At 42.1% G+C, this 16,916-nt stretch overlaps 1 protein-coding gene across 1 annotated transcript in view; it reads right to left on the bottom strand.

The window, feature by feature from the left end:
* LOC126412926 (adenylate kinase 9-like) overlaps nt 1–16,916 on the bottom strand; it is a 443,130-nt gene that overhangs the window by 282,824 nt on the left and 143,390 nt on the right. Inside the window, exon 5 of the mRNA XM_050082814.1 lies at nt 4,012–4,229. Coding sequence (XP_049938771.1) covers nt 4,012–4,229 — 218 coding nt within the window. The remainder of the gene's footprint in view (nt 1–4,011; nt 4,230–16,916) is intronic.

The raw sequence follows: 16,916 nt of genomic DNA, 5'->3' as shown, positions 1-16,916 counted from the left end.
CACTTCCAGCTCCACTCCCCCCAACACCTCAAAATTCTAGTCAACACAATCTGGAACCACAACACCCCAATTCAGTAGTTAACCTTTCCTCCAAACCTCTCTCCCAATCCGAAACCTCTGTCCTATCCAAACGCCTCACCTTCAGCCCCACTCCCAGACTCAACCAAACTGCCCTTGTCAAAGATTTACTGTCCTACACTCATAGTCTGTGCTGGAAATATCACTTTGCCATGAAGAAAAATAATTCTGATCCCACTCCTAATGATCCAACTCCCCAAGACACTATCCAAATTGAACCCTGCCTGGAACAGTTCCATCGTCCATCACAGCGGGACCCACCCCCTCTTCCTCAAAATCACCCTCTCCAAACCTTCCAGGAATTTCTCACTTCCAGCCTTGCCTCTCAATCTTTCTTGAAAAACCTTAATCCTACTCCCAACATCACCACAGCCAAAGCCCAGGCTATCCGTGATCTGAAAGCTGACCAATCCATCATCATTCTTCCGGCTGACAAGGGTTCCACGACCGTGGTACTTGATCGTCGGGAGTATGTGGCTGAGGGACTGCGTCAGCTTTCAGACAACACTACATACAAAGTTTGCCAAGGTAATCCTGTTCCTGATGTCCAGGCAGAGCTTCAAGGAATCCTCGGAACCTTAGGCCCCCTACAAAACCTTTTACCTGACTCCATCGACCTCCTGACCCCACCGACACCTTCCTACCTTCTACCTACTTCCTAAAATTCACAAACCCAAACATCCCGGCCGCCCCATTGTAACTGGTTACCAAGCCCCCACAGAACATATCTCTGCCTACGTAGATCAACACCTTCAACTCAATACATGCAGTCTCCCATCCTTCATCAAGGACACCAACCACTTTCTCGAACGCCTGGAATCCTTACCCAGACTGTTACCACCGGAAACCATCCTTGTAACCATTGATGCCACTTCCCTATACACAAATATCCCACATGTCCAGGGCCTCGCTGCAATGGGGCATTTCCTTTCACGCCGATCACCTGCCACCCTACCTAAAACCTCTTTCCTCATTACCTTAGCCAGCTTCATCCTGACTCACAACTTCTTCACTTTTGAAGGTCACACTTACCAACAATTAAAGGGAACAGCCATGGGTACCAGGATGGCCCCCTCGTATGCCAACCTATTTATGGATCACTTAGAGGAAGCCTTCTTGGTTACCCAAGCCTGCCAACCCGAAGTTTGGTACAGATTTATTGATGACATCTTCATGATCTGGACTCACAGTGAAGAAGAACTCCAGAATTTCCTCTCCAACCTCAATTCCTTTGGTTCCATCAGATTCACCTGGTCCTACTCCAAATCCCATGCCACTTTCCTTGACGTTGGCTTCCATCTGTCCAATGGCCAGCTTCACACATCCGTCCACATCAAACCCACCAACAAGCAACAGTACCTCCATTATGACAGCTGCCACCCATTCCACATCAAACGGTCTCTTCCCTACAGCCTAGGCCTTCGTGGCAAACGAATCTGCTCCAGTCCTGAATCCCTGAACCATTACACCAACATCCTGAAAACAGCTTTCGCATCCTGCAACTACCATCCTGACCTGGTAGAGAAGCAAATAACCAGAGCCACTTCCTCATCCCCTCAAAACCAGAACCTCTCACAGAAGAACCCCAAAAGTGCCCCACTTGTGACAGGATACTTCCCGGGACTGGATCAGACTCTGAATGTGGCTCTCCAGCAGGGATACAACTTCCTCAAATCCTGTCCCAAAATGAGATCCATCCTTCATGAAATCCTCCCCACTCCACCAAGAGTGTCTTTCCGCCGTCCACCTAACTTTCGTAACCTCTTGGTTCATCCCTATGAAATCCCAAAACCACCTTCCCTACCCTCTGGCTCCTACCCTTGTAACTGCCCCCGGTGTAAAACCTGTCCCATGCACCCTCCCACCACCACCTACTCCAGTCCTGTAACCCGGAAGGTGTACACGATCAAAGGCAGAGCCACGTGTGAAAGCACCCACGTGATTTACCAACTGACCTGCCTACACTGTGACGCTTTCTATGTGGGAATGACCAGCAACAAACTGTCCAATCGCATGAATAGACACAGGCAGACAGTGTTTGTTGGTAATGAGGATCACCCTGTGGCTAAACATGCCTTGGTGCACGACCAGCACATCTTGGCACAGTGTTACACCGTCCGGGTTATCTGGATACTTCCCACTAACACCAACCTATCCAAACTCCGGAGATGGGAACTTACCCTTCAATATATCCTCTCTTCCCGTTATCCACCAGGCCTCAATTTCTGCTAATTTCAAGTTGCCGCCACTCATACCTCACCTGTCATTCAACAACATCTTTGCCTCTGCACTTCCGCCTCGACTGTCATCTTTGCCCAAACTCTTTGCCTTTAAATACGTCTGCTTGTGTCTGTATATGTGTGGATGGATATGCGTGTGTGTGCGAGTGTATACCTGTCCTTTTTTCCCCCAAAGGTAAGTCTTTCCGCTCCCGGGATTGGGATGACTCCTTACCCTCTCCCTTAAAACCCACATCCTTTCATCTTTTCCTCTCCTTCCCTCTTTCCTGACGAAGCAACCATGGGTTGTGAAAGCTTGAAATTTTGTGTGTGTGTTTGTAATTGTTTCTATCAATGTACCAATGCTTTTGTTTGATAAGTTACAGAATCTTTGTTTTTTTATGAATGATGTTACTTGCATAATGATTATGTATAAAATATGTAGTGAGCCGAGAATTTCAGCATAAATTCTAAAACCACTTAGCCTTCCGCCATCTCAAACACACAATATTCTAGACAGGAAATATTCTAGACAATATTTTAGAGGAAGAACCATGGAGTTTTTTTGCAGTTCTGAGCCTATTGTGTCATTGACTATTGTTATGTGAAAGAAGATGAAAAAGTAATCTTGGGAATTATTAATCCAACCTTGTTAGAGGCAAGACCTTTTTTATGGTTCATGTAAAGTAGAGTCATGGTTATTAAGACAATCCTTTTATAACTGTAATTAAATTTCTTCAGATGTTGGATGGAGTGAATGGCTTACTGGAAGTCATATATGTATGTGGAAAGTATGAATTTTATTCTGTATGGAGTTCAAATATACTGTTGGTTAATGAAATTTAAAGTTTGTGTATCTACTTATTTCACAAGTAGAGAGAGAGGCTTAAATATTCCAATACCTAGCATCATTCTATGGAGACGAAGTCAAGAGAGTTTTCCAGCAGCCAACTAGCCAACAAAGAAGATCAGCTGCGAATCTCAAGTAAGTCACCTCATATGAAAGAAGTGGGAAGTTTGTACATCTACTTCTCGCTTTAAATCACTGTCAAAAATGTTAGACAGCAGATGATTCTCACACAACATATGAAATCTGTGTCTATGCAGATAAATGTTTTCAACTGAGTGAACATGATAATTATTGTGCACCTTATCTGAAATCTCTTTGGTAATCTTGCATTCCCAAAGGTAAAGTGAAGTCTTGGGGTCACGCAACAGAATTAGGTGTTTCCTTGTCTTTGCACTGTCCTGCATCCATTTGCATTACCATTTATGGAATTTTGAGCATTTTTTTCTGGTTTAATCAATGTAACATGAACAATGTCAAAATTTTCTTCATACTCTAATCCAGTTGTCATTATAACTTGCAGGTTCACCAGTTTTCTTCTTGTCTTTCATATGCCAATGTCTTGCCTTTACACATTTATAACATTATTGTTGAAGTCACATACAATTGTTGCACTTCATGAAAACTTTACCTACCATATCTCTCTGCTACAACACAGGCCATTTTCAAAATAAAATATTTATTTGAAAACTTCAAAAGTCCAAAAGGCTGAACAATCCTTCCAAGATCCAAAGTACAGCAAGCATACCTCAACAATCTATGAGTTTCTATAATGTCGTCTGACAACATTTAAGGAATATTAATGTGTAACAACATTGAAAAACACTGATACTTTCATATCAAGGAATAGTTCTTCACAGCACTAACCTGCAATTTTTCAATGTCAGAACTGTCTAGTTCAAACCATTCAGAAATCTGGCCTGAAATTCGTGTTTTTGCATCTGATTTTGATTCCCAATTATGCTCCAATATAGGTTCTGGGAATTCTGCTGTAGCAAGTTCTTCAATTACATCTTCAATAGTTTCTGATGTTGCATCATCAAATGGGGATGGTTCACTGAGTGGGTTCCAGGATACTGTACGACCTGCGAATTTCAAATGGAATCAAACACTTGGAGTGCACTAAAATATGTAGTAATGATCTATTTCAGAAGTATCTAGCTGTTGACTTCAATTTCTACAAAAATATCTAAACTCTATGGCTGTTATTACCATTCACACAAATGGGTAAGATAAATAATTATGCAGCATAAATCACAAGAACAAGGAATATGTTTGCAATTGTTAAATTTATTTGGAGACTATATGTACCAGTAACAGGAAGCAATTCCTGAGGAGATGGTAATAATAGTAATAATAACAACAACAATAATAATAAACATATTATTGCTATTCATGTTATTATCCTCCTGTTCAAATATATTACTTCTAATTGCTATGAAAATACATACAACAAAGTACTGAATACTCTGCTGACCTGTGCAGTGGAGCACATGGATTTAGTAAGAATATAACTCAACATTAAACACAGAAAAAACACACATGGTATCCTCTGCATATTCACGTATGGGTTTAGTGTTCTCATATTGCAGGATCCAATGATGTACACTATACATCATTTAATTATAATAAGTACGATTTCATTGGTCAATGAAGCACATACATACATACATACAAACATACACACATATATCTAGTTGATTCCCGGTACACACATGTTTATGGTTTCACATCACAACCACAGACTGCTCCCAAAGAGCTTGGAAAACAAAAATGTTGATACCCGACTTGGTCGATAGTCAGCACATTAGCCAGCCAACCCCCCACCCCCAGAGTGCGAAGCACGAAGATAAATATGAGGGCAAATATGTAAAAGAAGCACCCGGGTGGGCAGGGGAGTGGGGTGGGGGTGGGGGAACAGGATATTTAACATAAAACAATACGTCACATTAGTAAATTAAGTTCTCAAGCCAGCGAAGGGGGCGGATGGCCCTTCCCAACTGGCGAATGCTCGTACCGCAGTGGAGAAATCCAGGGAGGGGATGGTAGATTGTGAGGATCCAGGCTACCAAACCTGGATGCTGTTGTGGTACGAACCATTTTGACTGTTGACGGGTCAGTACTAACAGGCAAGGGGTTAGATTGGAGAAAGTGAAGAAAGTGAATGTGGATCAAGTTGTCATTGGGGAAGCTGACTCGTTTGTAGAATACAAGCACATTATCAGGATACACAACAAAAAACACTTTAGAACCACAAATGAAATCAGTGTACGCATTAACATTTTCAGTGGTGGTGGTGAAAGAAATCTCCACACGAATCGTTGTCAGCAACGTCACACTTTCTGAGGCTGGCCCCTGATACATCATTAAATCTTAATAAAGGAGAGGCAGGGTGGCTGCCTATAGGAGAAGGAGTCATCACATGTGACACTCTGTAAGTGATGTCACACACACACCTGTAGCACTGTCACATGACTGGGGGTAGGTAACGTCACATGTGCGGGAATGGTCATCACTCACCCATGAACCGTTGATAGATACCTCATGCGAGGTAGGTGTAGCAGGAGGTGGGGGCTGACTGGGTGTATCGAGCAGTTGTCCTACAGACCACACTGGTTTGAGGTGGCAGACCGATACGGTTTGAGGTGTGCAATTAATGAGCACATCAATCATGTTGTTACACTGTGAGACGACCTTGACTAACTCTGCTGGGAGTGTGAGGGGTTCTCTGTATAGTACTTCTGCCAGAGACCCACCAAGGACTTCTCTGTATGCGGCCTGAAAGCCTAACATTACTCATGGTAGGGCATCAGCTCACTCGCCTCCATGGCACATTAGTGAACCTTAAAGTTTTCGGTGCCAGCATTTGACAAGCCCATTGCTCTGGGGATGGTTGTTTCACCCCGCACAGTTCCTGAAGCTGACGGAAGAGGGTGAACTTGAACTGGCGGCTCTGGTCAGTGGTGATAGATGCTGGGCAGCCAAAGTGCGAGATCCACATTAATAAAAGGGCTTGGTCCACCACATCATCTGTGATAGTAGTGAAGGGAATTACCTTCACCCAGTGGGTAAACCTGTTGATGGTGGATAGTATGTAATGAAAGGGGCCCGAGGGGGTATGGGCCCGATGATATCGATGTGTATGTGTTGAAATCTTTGTTTTGCTAGATTCAACGTATCCATGGGGGGCTGTGCATGATGTCCTACTTTTGCACACTGATAAGCCACACATTCTTGTGGCCAAGTGCAGCATCATTTAATCACTCTGGGCCAAATGAAATGTTTGGATCAGACATGCAGTGGTGCATATGCTAGGGTGTGCAAATAGTGAATACTATTAAAAAATGTCCAGGCAGAGAGGTGCAAGAATCACCGGACTGATGTGTCCTGTTGAAATGTCACACAAGATGGGTGGCAAGAACCCGGGAAGTGTCTTAGCTCGAGTTTGAGCCTTGTTTTAGTATCAAAACGCAATGCAGCAAGTTCAGTATCATCTGTTTGCAATCTAGGGAGTTTGCTGAAGTTCAGTTGTAAAGATAATACTGACACACAAGATAAAAAATCAGCAATGACGCTGTCTGCCCATCTGATGTAATGCACGTCAGTCATAAATTGACCTATGAGGTCCATATGATGGAAACGCCTCAGGGATGAGTCCTTGCCTGGGTTGCGGAAATCATATATGAGTGGTTTGTGGTCAGTAAATACCACGAGATGGTGACCTTTGATATTGTCTTGGAAATGTTTGACAGCAGCGTAAATAGCAAATAGTTCCTGGTCAAAGGTCAACCATTTGCACTGAGAAGCAAACAGTTTGTGGGAGAAAAATCTGAGCGGTTGTACAACATAACCCTGTAACCTCCCCCTCACTTATCGACCTTAATGACAGTGAAAAATTAAACCACGTGTACCTAATGGAAATTTGGGAAAAAGCAATCGTCACCGAAGTTAATCTGTCGGTAAAGAGGGAGGAAAGTGTTACATCTAAATGAAAGGAAAAATGCAAATGAAACTGGTGGAAATTAATTTTCAAAAGGGGTAAAGTTAATGAAGATAGTAAATGTGCGGCCGTTACGTTAACAATTAACTAGTGGTAATTAGATATTTGAGATTTGGGGGAAATTACGGTCCCCAGTCCTAAGGACAATTACTATAGTAACTGAAAAAGAAAGGTAATTACACATATAATTAGCACTAGAAGCGTGGCAACTGAAGGTTGACACGTGTAGTGTGAAAACTGAAAGTTTGTCAGAAGTAGTAACTTTCGCTGCACTCTGACTTAATTTAGCAAAAGAATTAATAAAACCGGAAAACTGAAAGTTAATTTAGTGACTGAAATTAATAAGAAGCTTTCTTTCTTAAGCACATCGAAATTCAGCAAAATACGGTTAGTCTTGGACTTCCTCAACAATCATTTCAAAAGCTACTTGAATCTACGCAATTTAGAAATAAGAGATTTAGCTTTGAACTTGAATTAAATGATTCTGAACAATTAACAATAGTAAGATTTAGTACGTACCAAGCTGAGCTGCAGTCACAGGTAAGCTAAAATACGGTAACTAAACTCGCACTCTTAATTTGTGCTTGCGTAATCTAAATATTGTAGCCAGCTATGAATACTTAAACTGAACTTTGAAATTAAAGCAGTGAAATGGAATGATTGTACTTTAATGCTGGCATCTGAATTTCAACGAGACTTGGGTTGATTTCGGAAAAGGAAGGGACCCTGCTTGGTAATGCAATTGGGACAATGAGCAACAAAGGTTCATGCTAAGTTGCTGAAATTTTGCGAGGCAAATGGAACAATTTGAAAAGCTGAGGTCTGCCATACAGTTCTAAAACTTTACGTGCTTCCAGTCTTCCTTGTTGGTTGATTGAAGGTTTGAAGCCGTCGATCGAGGAGGTGGCGACAGTCACTCATTGTCGGCCGTCGCTGTTGCAGAAGCTGGATGTTGGTGCGCCTTCTTCTCAACCCGATCACCAGACGAAACGGGCTCTTGATGTGCGCCAGCTAATGCTTCCCGTCCGCGACACCATGTCAGAAACTATTATCGCAAGTCGAGCGCAATTACATGCTGCCAAACCCCGAAAGCGCGGCAACTCGTGGGAGCTACACACAACACACCTGCTCCACCCACTACTCCAGCCAGACTTCCAAAGATCCTACACACTTTGATTCTTCACACGACCCATCGATGTAATCGTTCGATAGCAGTTTTCCCTAGGCAAGACCCAGCTTAAAAATACAAATAATATTTACGAAACAAACCAATTATACATCAACATAAATGCATAAATATATATATATACAAACAGTAAAACAATTACAATATATAAAGAGACAGAAATGTCATATCTTGAGGTAACAAACCAAGGAAAAAAAATTATAGTACAATAGATGGAAATAGGAGGATATGCATTTCCGGCGTTACACGTGCCCCACATTGTCTGAGGATGTTTGTGTAACGTAAACAGACTCAGAAAATGTCCCAAAAAATAAACTGCGGAAATGCATATGCTCAAAACATCAAAAAAGTTTAGCATTCGTCTAATTAACCATAAACCAATTTTTTAGACAATAATAATTGAGTGGAGACACTCCTAATCTTATTCCACTCTGTCATCTTGCACAAAATAAAACAGGTTGACAACATATCAAAATTCATAGAAAACATAGAAAATGGTTTAGCTATTCCAAAATCATTAAAATTTGTAACACTATAAGAAATGGAATACTATTTGCAAAATTAATTAGAGTGCATAGTCATAAAAACAGGTAGATCAAAATATGCAAATAAATTATTAATTACATAGAATACACATTTTATATAACCTTTTCATAATTAATACTCTCGCCATGAGAGTCCACTTAATGCTAAACAAGGAAATAATATTCAGCAGATCGAAAAAACCATAAATATTGACAGTAGAATTCTTTCAGCTGTCCAGGAAGAAAAACAATTCCGCCCACCGTACTCGCAAGTACAAAGAATGCCGACAGCGGCACAAGAGCCGACAGCGGCACAAGAGCCGACAGTGGCTCCGCCTCGCCAGTATTGTTGCGCCCGCCTGTGCGGCACGCTTGATCTCACTCGCCTGCGTAACGGCATTTCCAGAATGTCCGTTTCACTGAATTCTTTAGGAAAAACTCACTCCCGAGCAATCTCAAGGAGTCCCTTAATACTATCACAGTGGATAACTCAACACTGTCCATCATCTCACGCATGTACTAGCCTGAAACTTAAAACAGCGTCTAAGTACATCGGCAATGACTAATAAAACACACATGCATGAAATCTGACAGCTAGTTACAAAAGCATATTTACATTCCTTAATCTACTGTGACTCAGCTGAAAACTTAAACTAGCAGCTTGGATTTTTCAGTTGGTTAAAACGTCTAATCAAAAATTAATTACTTGTTAATTACAAGTTCTTTAATGACCTCTAGGTCAGGCAAAAGCATCGCAACATGGCACATCCTTAAATCTTACACTCTATATTACATACTGTACAAATTACCCATTGTGTGGTATTAATCGATCCTAGGTTGGTACAATTTCAAGTCTACAATGTTCCGTATACCTAATAGTTTTCCAGAGCTTGGATACTCTGAGCAATAAGCATTTGTGTGAGGTATACCAATGACTTTATATGGTCCATTATAAACAAACTTAAATTTAGAGATTTCATTGTCTATCTCGCTCGATTTCTCATGAGCTTTTACAAGTACTAAGTCTCCGATTGCAAACTTAGCAAAACGCGCTTTAGCGTCATGACGATGTGTGCGAGCATCGGCTTTTAGCTTCATTACTTCTCGCAAATGATCTTTTTTCACACCAATACTAACGTTAATCCGTGGAGGGAATTTGATTATCTCTTCTACTAAACTTTTACTTCTGTCATCCAACAGGATTTCCTCTGGAGAAAATCCCGTCGATTCATGTCTCAAGGTGTTCATAATTCTCTTAAATTCTGCTTCATATTTGCCCCATGCCCTATGGTTGTGATGGCAATAGGTACGGGAAAGTCGGCCTCGTCTTTGTTCGTGTGTTACGTTTGACACACCGTCTACAATACTTTCCAATTCACTTTCTACATTATTGTCAATGCCGAGATTCTTCACATTACAGTAGTTCAGATTCATACCTACGTCAATACCATCCGGCCAGTTAACAATGTGTATAGGCTGGTATTGCCTATGCACACCGTCTCCTGCCTCGTCAAAACTAACTACTATTGTTTTATCTTGTGTGGTACATGTCAAAGTTTTGTTTTTGCAATTAATCACTGCACAGTACTTTAATAGCCAATCTAACCCAATAATTACTTCCGTAATTAAGTCTGGCACGACGACAAACTCTTGTTCAAATCGTGCCCCACATACCTCGAAGTTGACAAAAATCTGTTTTGTGACCGGTTTACTGGCCTTCCCAGTAGCATCGATAATTTTCACTCCTGTTACTGGCATAACTACAATACCAGGTCTGTCTTTCAGTAACTCAAATATTTTCTCGGATACAGCACTCAATTCTGCACCGGTGTCAATCAACACGTTTAGTTGTAGGTTGTGCATATTAACAGACACTACTATCTGTCTACACCTGTCCTCGACTGTTTCTTTATTTTCCCACAGTAAATCCTCGTCTATATCCAGGTCATTCCAGAAAAAACCATCCGGCTTTGATCCTAAATCCGGCTTATCTAGCGGCTTTTTCAGCCTCTGTTCACATACAGTTTTAATTTCAACACGTTTGTTCTGAGGCTTAGTCTGTAGCTTCGCCTCCAATACCGAAACCTTTTCCTGTAACTCGTCAACTAGTGAGTGTTGCTTTGGTAGCAATTCACTAATTGTCACCTTCATTGATTCCTCTTTGGCCAGATTGATCTCATCTGCCAATCTACCTGGAGGAATGTGCCCGGTAGTATCGGCAATTACTTCCTCTGGATCTGCGCAACCCACACTGCTACCGTCTGACCGTATAATGTCAGCTCTAACCTCATATACGCTGTAATCTATGTGCTTTTCTACCAATAGTGTCCGGCTATCACTAAAATTTTCGTAATCTTTCTCCTTAATACTCTCGCAATGTTTAAACTGGAGGTTTGTGTCGGATGGGTCGGCTACTTCTACCACTATAACTTTCGGTAAAGTCTGCCGGTTAGGGCCAGAACTTTCCGTTACTACTTCAACATCTAACTCCTGCAGGACGAAACACGACGAATCTTGCTCGTGCTCCCCATTAACATCAACTATTTCTGGTAAAGTCTGCCGGTTAGGGCCAGAACTTTCAATCACTTCACAAGTACTATCTTCCTGTGGGACGAGACGCGGCAAATTCTGCCCGCGCTCTTCATAAATACTTCTCCCGTACAGGCCCCTATAATCTCTTAGTTCGTCGTATAAGCGACCGAACTGCCTTAACCAGACCTCATCCCTCTCTGCATCCCCTCGCTCGATGATGGACGTTTTATCCGACATCTGATCTTCTCTCAACACTTGCGAATCATTCTTAAACTCAATCTCCAGTTCCGCTGTGGATGTTACAGCTGCCACTTTATAATCGATTTCCGGAACACTGCTTAAATTGTTCTCACTGACAGTGAATGTATTTTCTACTGCCGTGTCTACAGCTGATCTACTACTTGTGGGCGCACGCCTTTCTCCTAACACTGGCACACTCTCCCGCTGTTGATTATTCCATACGGAATTTTCATAACGACGACACCTGGGTTTTCTCCTGTTATTGGGCCGCCAAAATTTCTCCACGCCCGGTCAGCCCCTCACCGGCGCGGCTAATGGTTTCCCTGTCTCGTCCCAGCAGATACGCTCCCTGGATACTGCTGAGGCGGCTGGTCACACCCTCTGGCGTTATTACTATTCTGCGCAGCCCGTATCACGCTAGTGTGATACTGGATTCCGTCATACCTGTTATTATTCGCATTGTACCGATTGTCATTACGGCCCGAACCATTATTGTTATTGCTGCCAAGATTGCGGTATGCATTATTCCCATAGTCATCATTGTTGTGTTTGCTGTGGTACCCGTTGTTGTTACCACGGCCTCTACCAGTATTGCGATTATTGTGCCAATTGTTCTCGTCCTCAACTCTTTCCAGGAAATCATTGATTGTCCTGTAATTGCTTCCTACGTAGCGTTTTGTATCATCTGGAAGCTTCTTGTAGAGTTCCCAGACTATTTCGGATTCCGTGCGGCTATCACGCAAATATTCCAACTTGCGGATCCAGCCCTCACAAAACTCCTTCATCGAACCGTGCGAATTCGCATCGAAAGGCCTCGATACGACAAATTCATGCCAGACACTTTGCTGTTTTTGCTCTGACCAGTATTCAGCCAGAAACAAATTTTTAAATTCGTCAAAAGTCAGGTTCGTAATGTTGAGGTTTAAGCCCCAACGCTTGGCATCACCAGCCAACACATCAATAATCGCATTAATTTTTCTCTCATTACTTCATTGTCTGGGTAAAAGTCTTTCACAATTCTTAATTAAATCCGTTGTGTGTATACCGCCTTTTTTCAAGGGGTCGAACTGCTCCTCTTTCGTCAACAATTCCGAACTATGTGCATAGATTGGCACATAGCTCTGTTTTTCGTCAAGTTTCTTTTCTAATTCCGACACTCTCGTAATTACTTGGCAAGTGGTTGTCGCAAGCATTTCTACTTCCCTTTTTTTTTCTTCGCAGGTATTAGCCTGTTTCGTCACTTTGGTATCTGCTTCGGAAACTAAAGCCTTTAAAGTTTCCACCTTCTTTTGATCCTCTTTTTTCACTAATTGAATTTGTTCCGTCACCTTATTCTTGATGATCGGAGCAACTAATTCTCCTACACTTTTCTTGATTCTGCTAATTTCGGAATTAAAACGAGTATTTATGCTCGCAACTTCCGCCTGAACGCCTATCATTTCCTGTTTAAGACTACCGATTTCGGTATTAATTACAACAATATCTTCTTTGATTTTATCAACTTTTGTGTTAACAACTCCAACATTGTTGATAACAACGTTAATAGCTTTGTTCTGATTGTCTAGCATCCGTTCAAATTTTTCAGACTGAGCTTCTTGCTTGGCAGCCCGAGCTTCTTGCTTGGCAGCCTGAGCTTCTTGTTTGGCAGCCTGAGCTTCTTGCTTGGCAGCCTGATCTTCTTGCTTGGCCGATTGACTCTTGATTTCGTTTATCAAAACATTCAATAAATCAGTTAAATTCCCGGAAACTACCGGTTTTACTTCCGTAGCGGCTTCCTCTTTAATTGTCCCCCCGTATTCGTCATCAAGGGATTCAGATTTGATTTTCACTTCCGATTCCGAAACATTTTTTAAAGTTTGGAATTCCATTTCTGCTCTTTGTTGCATTTTGGCGGTCGCGTCTTTCATGCTAGCCGCCTGCCCCTGAGCAATGGGTACCGCGGTGCGCGTTTCCCACTGTTCGACCGATTGTTCCGTATCCAAGTCTACCAAATTTTGGCAATTGTTGCCTTCACTCATTTTAATAATTTTCAATATAAATGCCAAATCTCAAATATAATTAGGATTACTCCCACTACTTATTCTCGCTGATGTAACGGCCTGTATGTAACCAGTACTTTGTTACGAGATTTGCACCATACAAAATTCGTGTCCAGAACAACCTCAAAACTGAAGATTGTCCTGTCACCAGGTCGCCACGTGTAACCTCCCCCTCACTTATCGACCTTAATGACAGTGAAAAATTAAACCGCATGTACCTAATGGAAATTTGGGAAAAAGCAATCGTCACCGAAGTTAATCTGTCAGTAAAGAGGGAGGAAAGGGTTACATGTAAATGAAAGGAAAAATGCAAATGAAACTGGTGGAAATTAATTTTCAAAAGGGGTAAAGTTAATGAAGATAGTAAATGTGCGGCCATTACGTTAACAATTAACTAGCGGTAATTAGATATTTGAGATTTGGGGGAAATTACGGTCCCCAGTCCTAAGGACAATTACTATAGTAACTGAAAAAGAAAGGTAATTACACATATAATTAGCACTAGAAGCGTGGCAACTGAAGGTTGACACGTGTAGTGTGAAAACTGAAAGTTTGTCAGAAGTAGTAACTTTCTCTGCACTCTGACTTAATTTAGCAAAAGAATTAATAAAACCCGAAAACTGAAAGTTAATTTAGTGACTGAAATTAATAAGAAGCTTTCTTTCTTAAGCACATCGAAATTCAGTAAAATACGGTTAGTCTTGGACTATCTCAACAATCATTTCAAAAGCTACTTGAATCTACGCAATTTAGAAATAAGAGATTTAGCTTTGAACTTGAATTAAATGATTCTGAACAATTAACAATAGTAAGATTTAGTACGTACCAAGCTGAGCTGCAGTCACAGGTAAGCTAAAATACGGTAACTAAACTCGCACTCTTAATTTGTGCTTGCGTAATCTAAATATTGTAGCCAGCTATGAATACTTAAACTGAACTTTGAAATTAAAGCAGTGAAATGGAATGATTGTACTTTAATGCTGGCATCTGAATTTCAACGAGACTCGGGTTGATTTCAGAAAAGGAAGGGACCCTGCTTGGTAATGCAATTGGGACAATGAGCAACAAAGGTTCATGCTAAGTTGCTGAAATTTTGCGAGGCAAATGGAACAATTTGAAAAGCTGAGGTCTGCCATACAGTTCTAAAACTTTACGTGCTTCCAGTCTTCCTTGTTGGTTGATTGAAGGTTTGAAGCCGTCGATCGAGGAGGTGGCGACAGTCACTCATTGTCGGCCGTCGCTGTTGCAGAAGCTGGATGTTGGTGCGCCTTCTTCTCAACCCGATCACCAGACGAAACGGGCTCTTGATGTGCGCCAGCTAATGCTTCCCGTCCGCGACACCATGTCAGAAACTATTATCGCAAGTCGAGCGCAATTACATGCTGCCAAACCCCGAAAGCGCGGCAACTCGCGGGAGCTACACACAACACACCTGCTCCACCCGCTACTCCAGCCAGACTCCCTCTGCCCGCGCTCCATGCGGCAGAGTTAACACTACCAAAGATCCTACACACTTTGATTCTTCACACGACCCATCGATGTAATCGTTCGATAGCAGTCTTCCCTAGGCAAGACCCAGCGTAAAAATACAAATAATATTTACGAAACAAACCAATTATACATCGACATAAATGCATATATATATATATATATATATATATATATATATATATATATATATATATATATATATATATATATATATGTACAAACAGTAAAACAATTACAATATATAAAGAGACAGAAATGTCATATCTTGAGGTAACAAACCAACGAAAAAAAATTATAGTACAATAGATAGAAATAGGAGGATATGCATTTCCGGCGTTACAACCCACAGATTGCTGAAATATTGCCCCCACTGCTGTATCACTTGCATCTGTAGTAAGCAAGATGGGAGCATCAGGGATGGCAGTGAGTGAGAGTAATGGCTCTCTGTGAGGCTGACTTGAGGTTACCAAATGCACATTGGATGTCTGGGGTCCAGAGATCCTGAAGTGGTGGTATTTGTGACGACATCTCTCAGTGGGGCTTCTATGTCGGCAGCTTGGGGAATGTGTTTGTGGCAGTAATTTACAGTTCATAGGAAGTGACAGAGGCCCTGAAAGTCTTTGGGCAAAGGCACCATACTAATAGCCTCGACCCGTTCGGGTGGAGGGTGGATGCCATCAGCAGAAACCATGTGACCCAGAAAAGTGACACTAGTGCGGCAAAGCTGTGACTTAGCAACTTAGTATTGTTCACCATGTCACTGTTTGCTTGTTAAGAGTTGTAACACCATATTTAAGTGGAGATCATGTTCCACGAGAGAAGAAGAAAAAATTAACAAGTCATCCAAGTCTGCATATGGAAAGCCCAGGTTCCCAGCAAATGAGTCAATGAACCATTGCCACATCTGTGCGGTGTTTTTAAGGCCAAAAGGCATAAATAGATACTCAAAAAATCTGAACGGGGTGATGATGGCAGTTTTTTCAATGTCCTGGGGTGCCACTGGCAGTTGGTGGTAAGCCTTGTCGGAGTCGATTACACTGAAAATTTGCACCCCGTGCAGTTGGGAAGCAAAATCTTGAATTTTAGGGATGGGATAATTATCTGAAATTGTTCTGGTGTTAAGCACTCGATAGTCTCTGCAGAGATGGAAAGTGTCATCTTTCTTAGGCACCAAATGAATGGGTGCCGACCAACTACTAGAACATGGGCAAATAGTCTTACAGTCTAAAAGTACCCGAATAATCACTATGGCGTGTTTAAGTTTGTCTGGGTTTAAACGCCTAGCCGTTGTGCACACCAGTGGACCTACCACGGTATTGATTCTAAGGACAGGACCATTATTGATTGCAAGTATGACTAACCTGTAATGCACACACTTGTGTGTCCCAGGCCGGTGGATCAACAGCAGTGACAGTAATCCACTGGTACTCCCTGTCGTGGAGCTCGGTGGGGTACTTGATCGTGTCACGAACACAGCTTCTGTCTGGCAGTAGAAAAGTCATGCGGCATCGGCAGCAGGTGCAAGGTGGTGGTGTGGGGCCTGTGGGCGTGGCCATGCAACCTGCTTACGAGCATCCGTGAGCTAGGCTTGTACGGTGGCAATGCGTAAGCGTAAGGCCTCGTTGTTGTCCCAAAGCTCGTTACTGTGTGATTTAAGAGAGAGCACTGTAATGGCGGCTTCAACTAGCTTGCACAATAGAGTAGCACTCTTGGATGAGAGGGAAGAAATATTGGAACCAGTGGTACAGTCTACCAAGTTA

The sequence above is a fragment of the Schistocerca serialis genome, chromosome 7 (assembly GCF_023864345.2).
Source record: "Schistocerca serialis cubense isolate TAMUIC-IGC-003099 chromosome 7, iqSchSeri2.2, whole genome shotgun sequence".
Taxonomy (NCBI): Eukaryota; Metazoa; Arthropoda; class Insecta; order Orthoptera; family Acrididae; genus Schistocerca; species Schistocerca serialis.
Note: the sequence above shows the minus strand (reverse complement) of the source record. Positions and strands in the feature narration are given on the sequence as shown.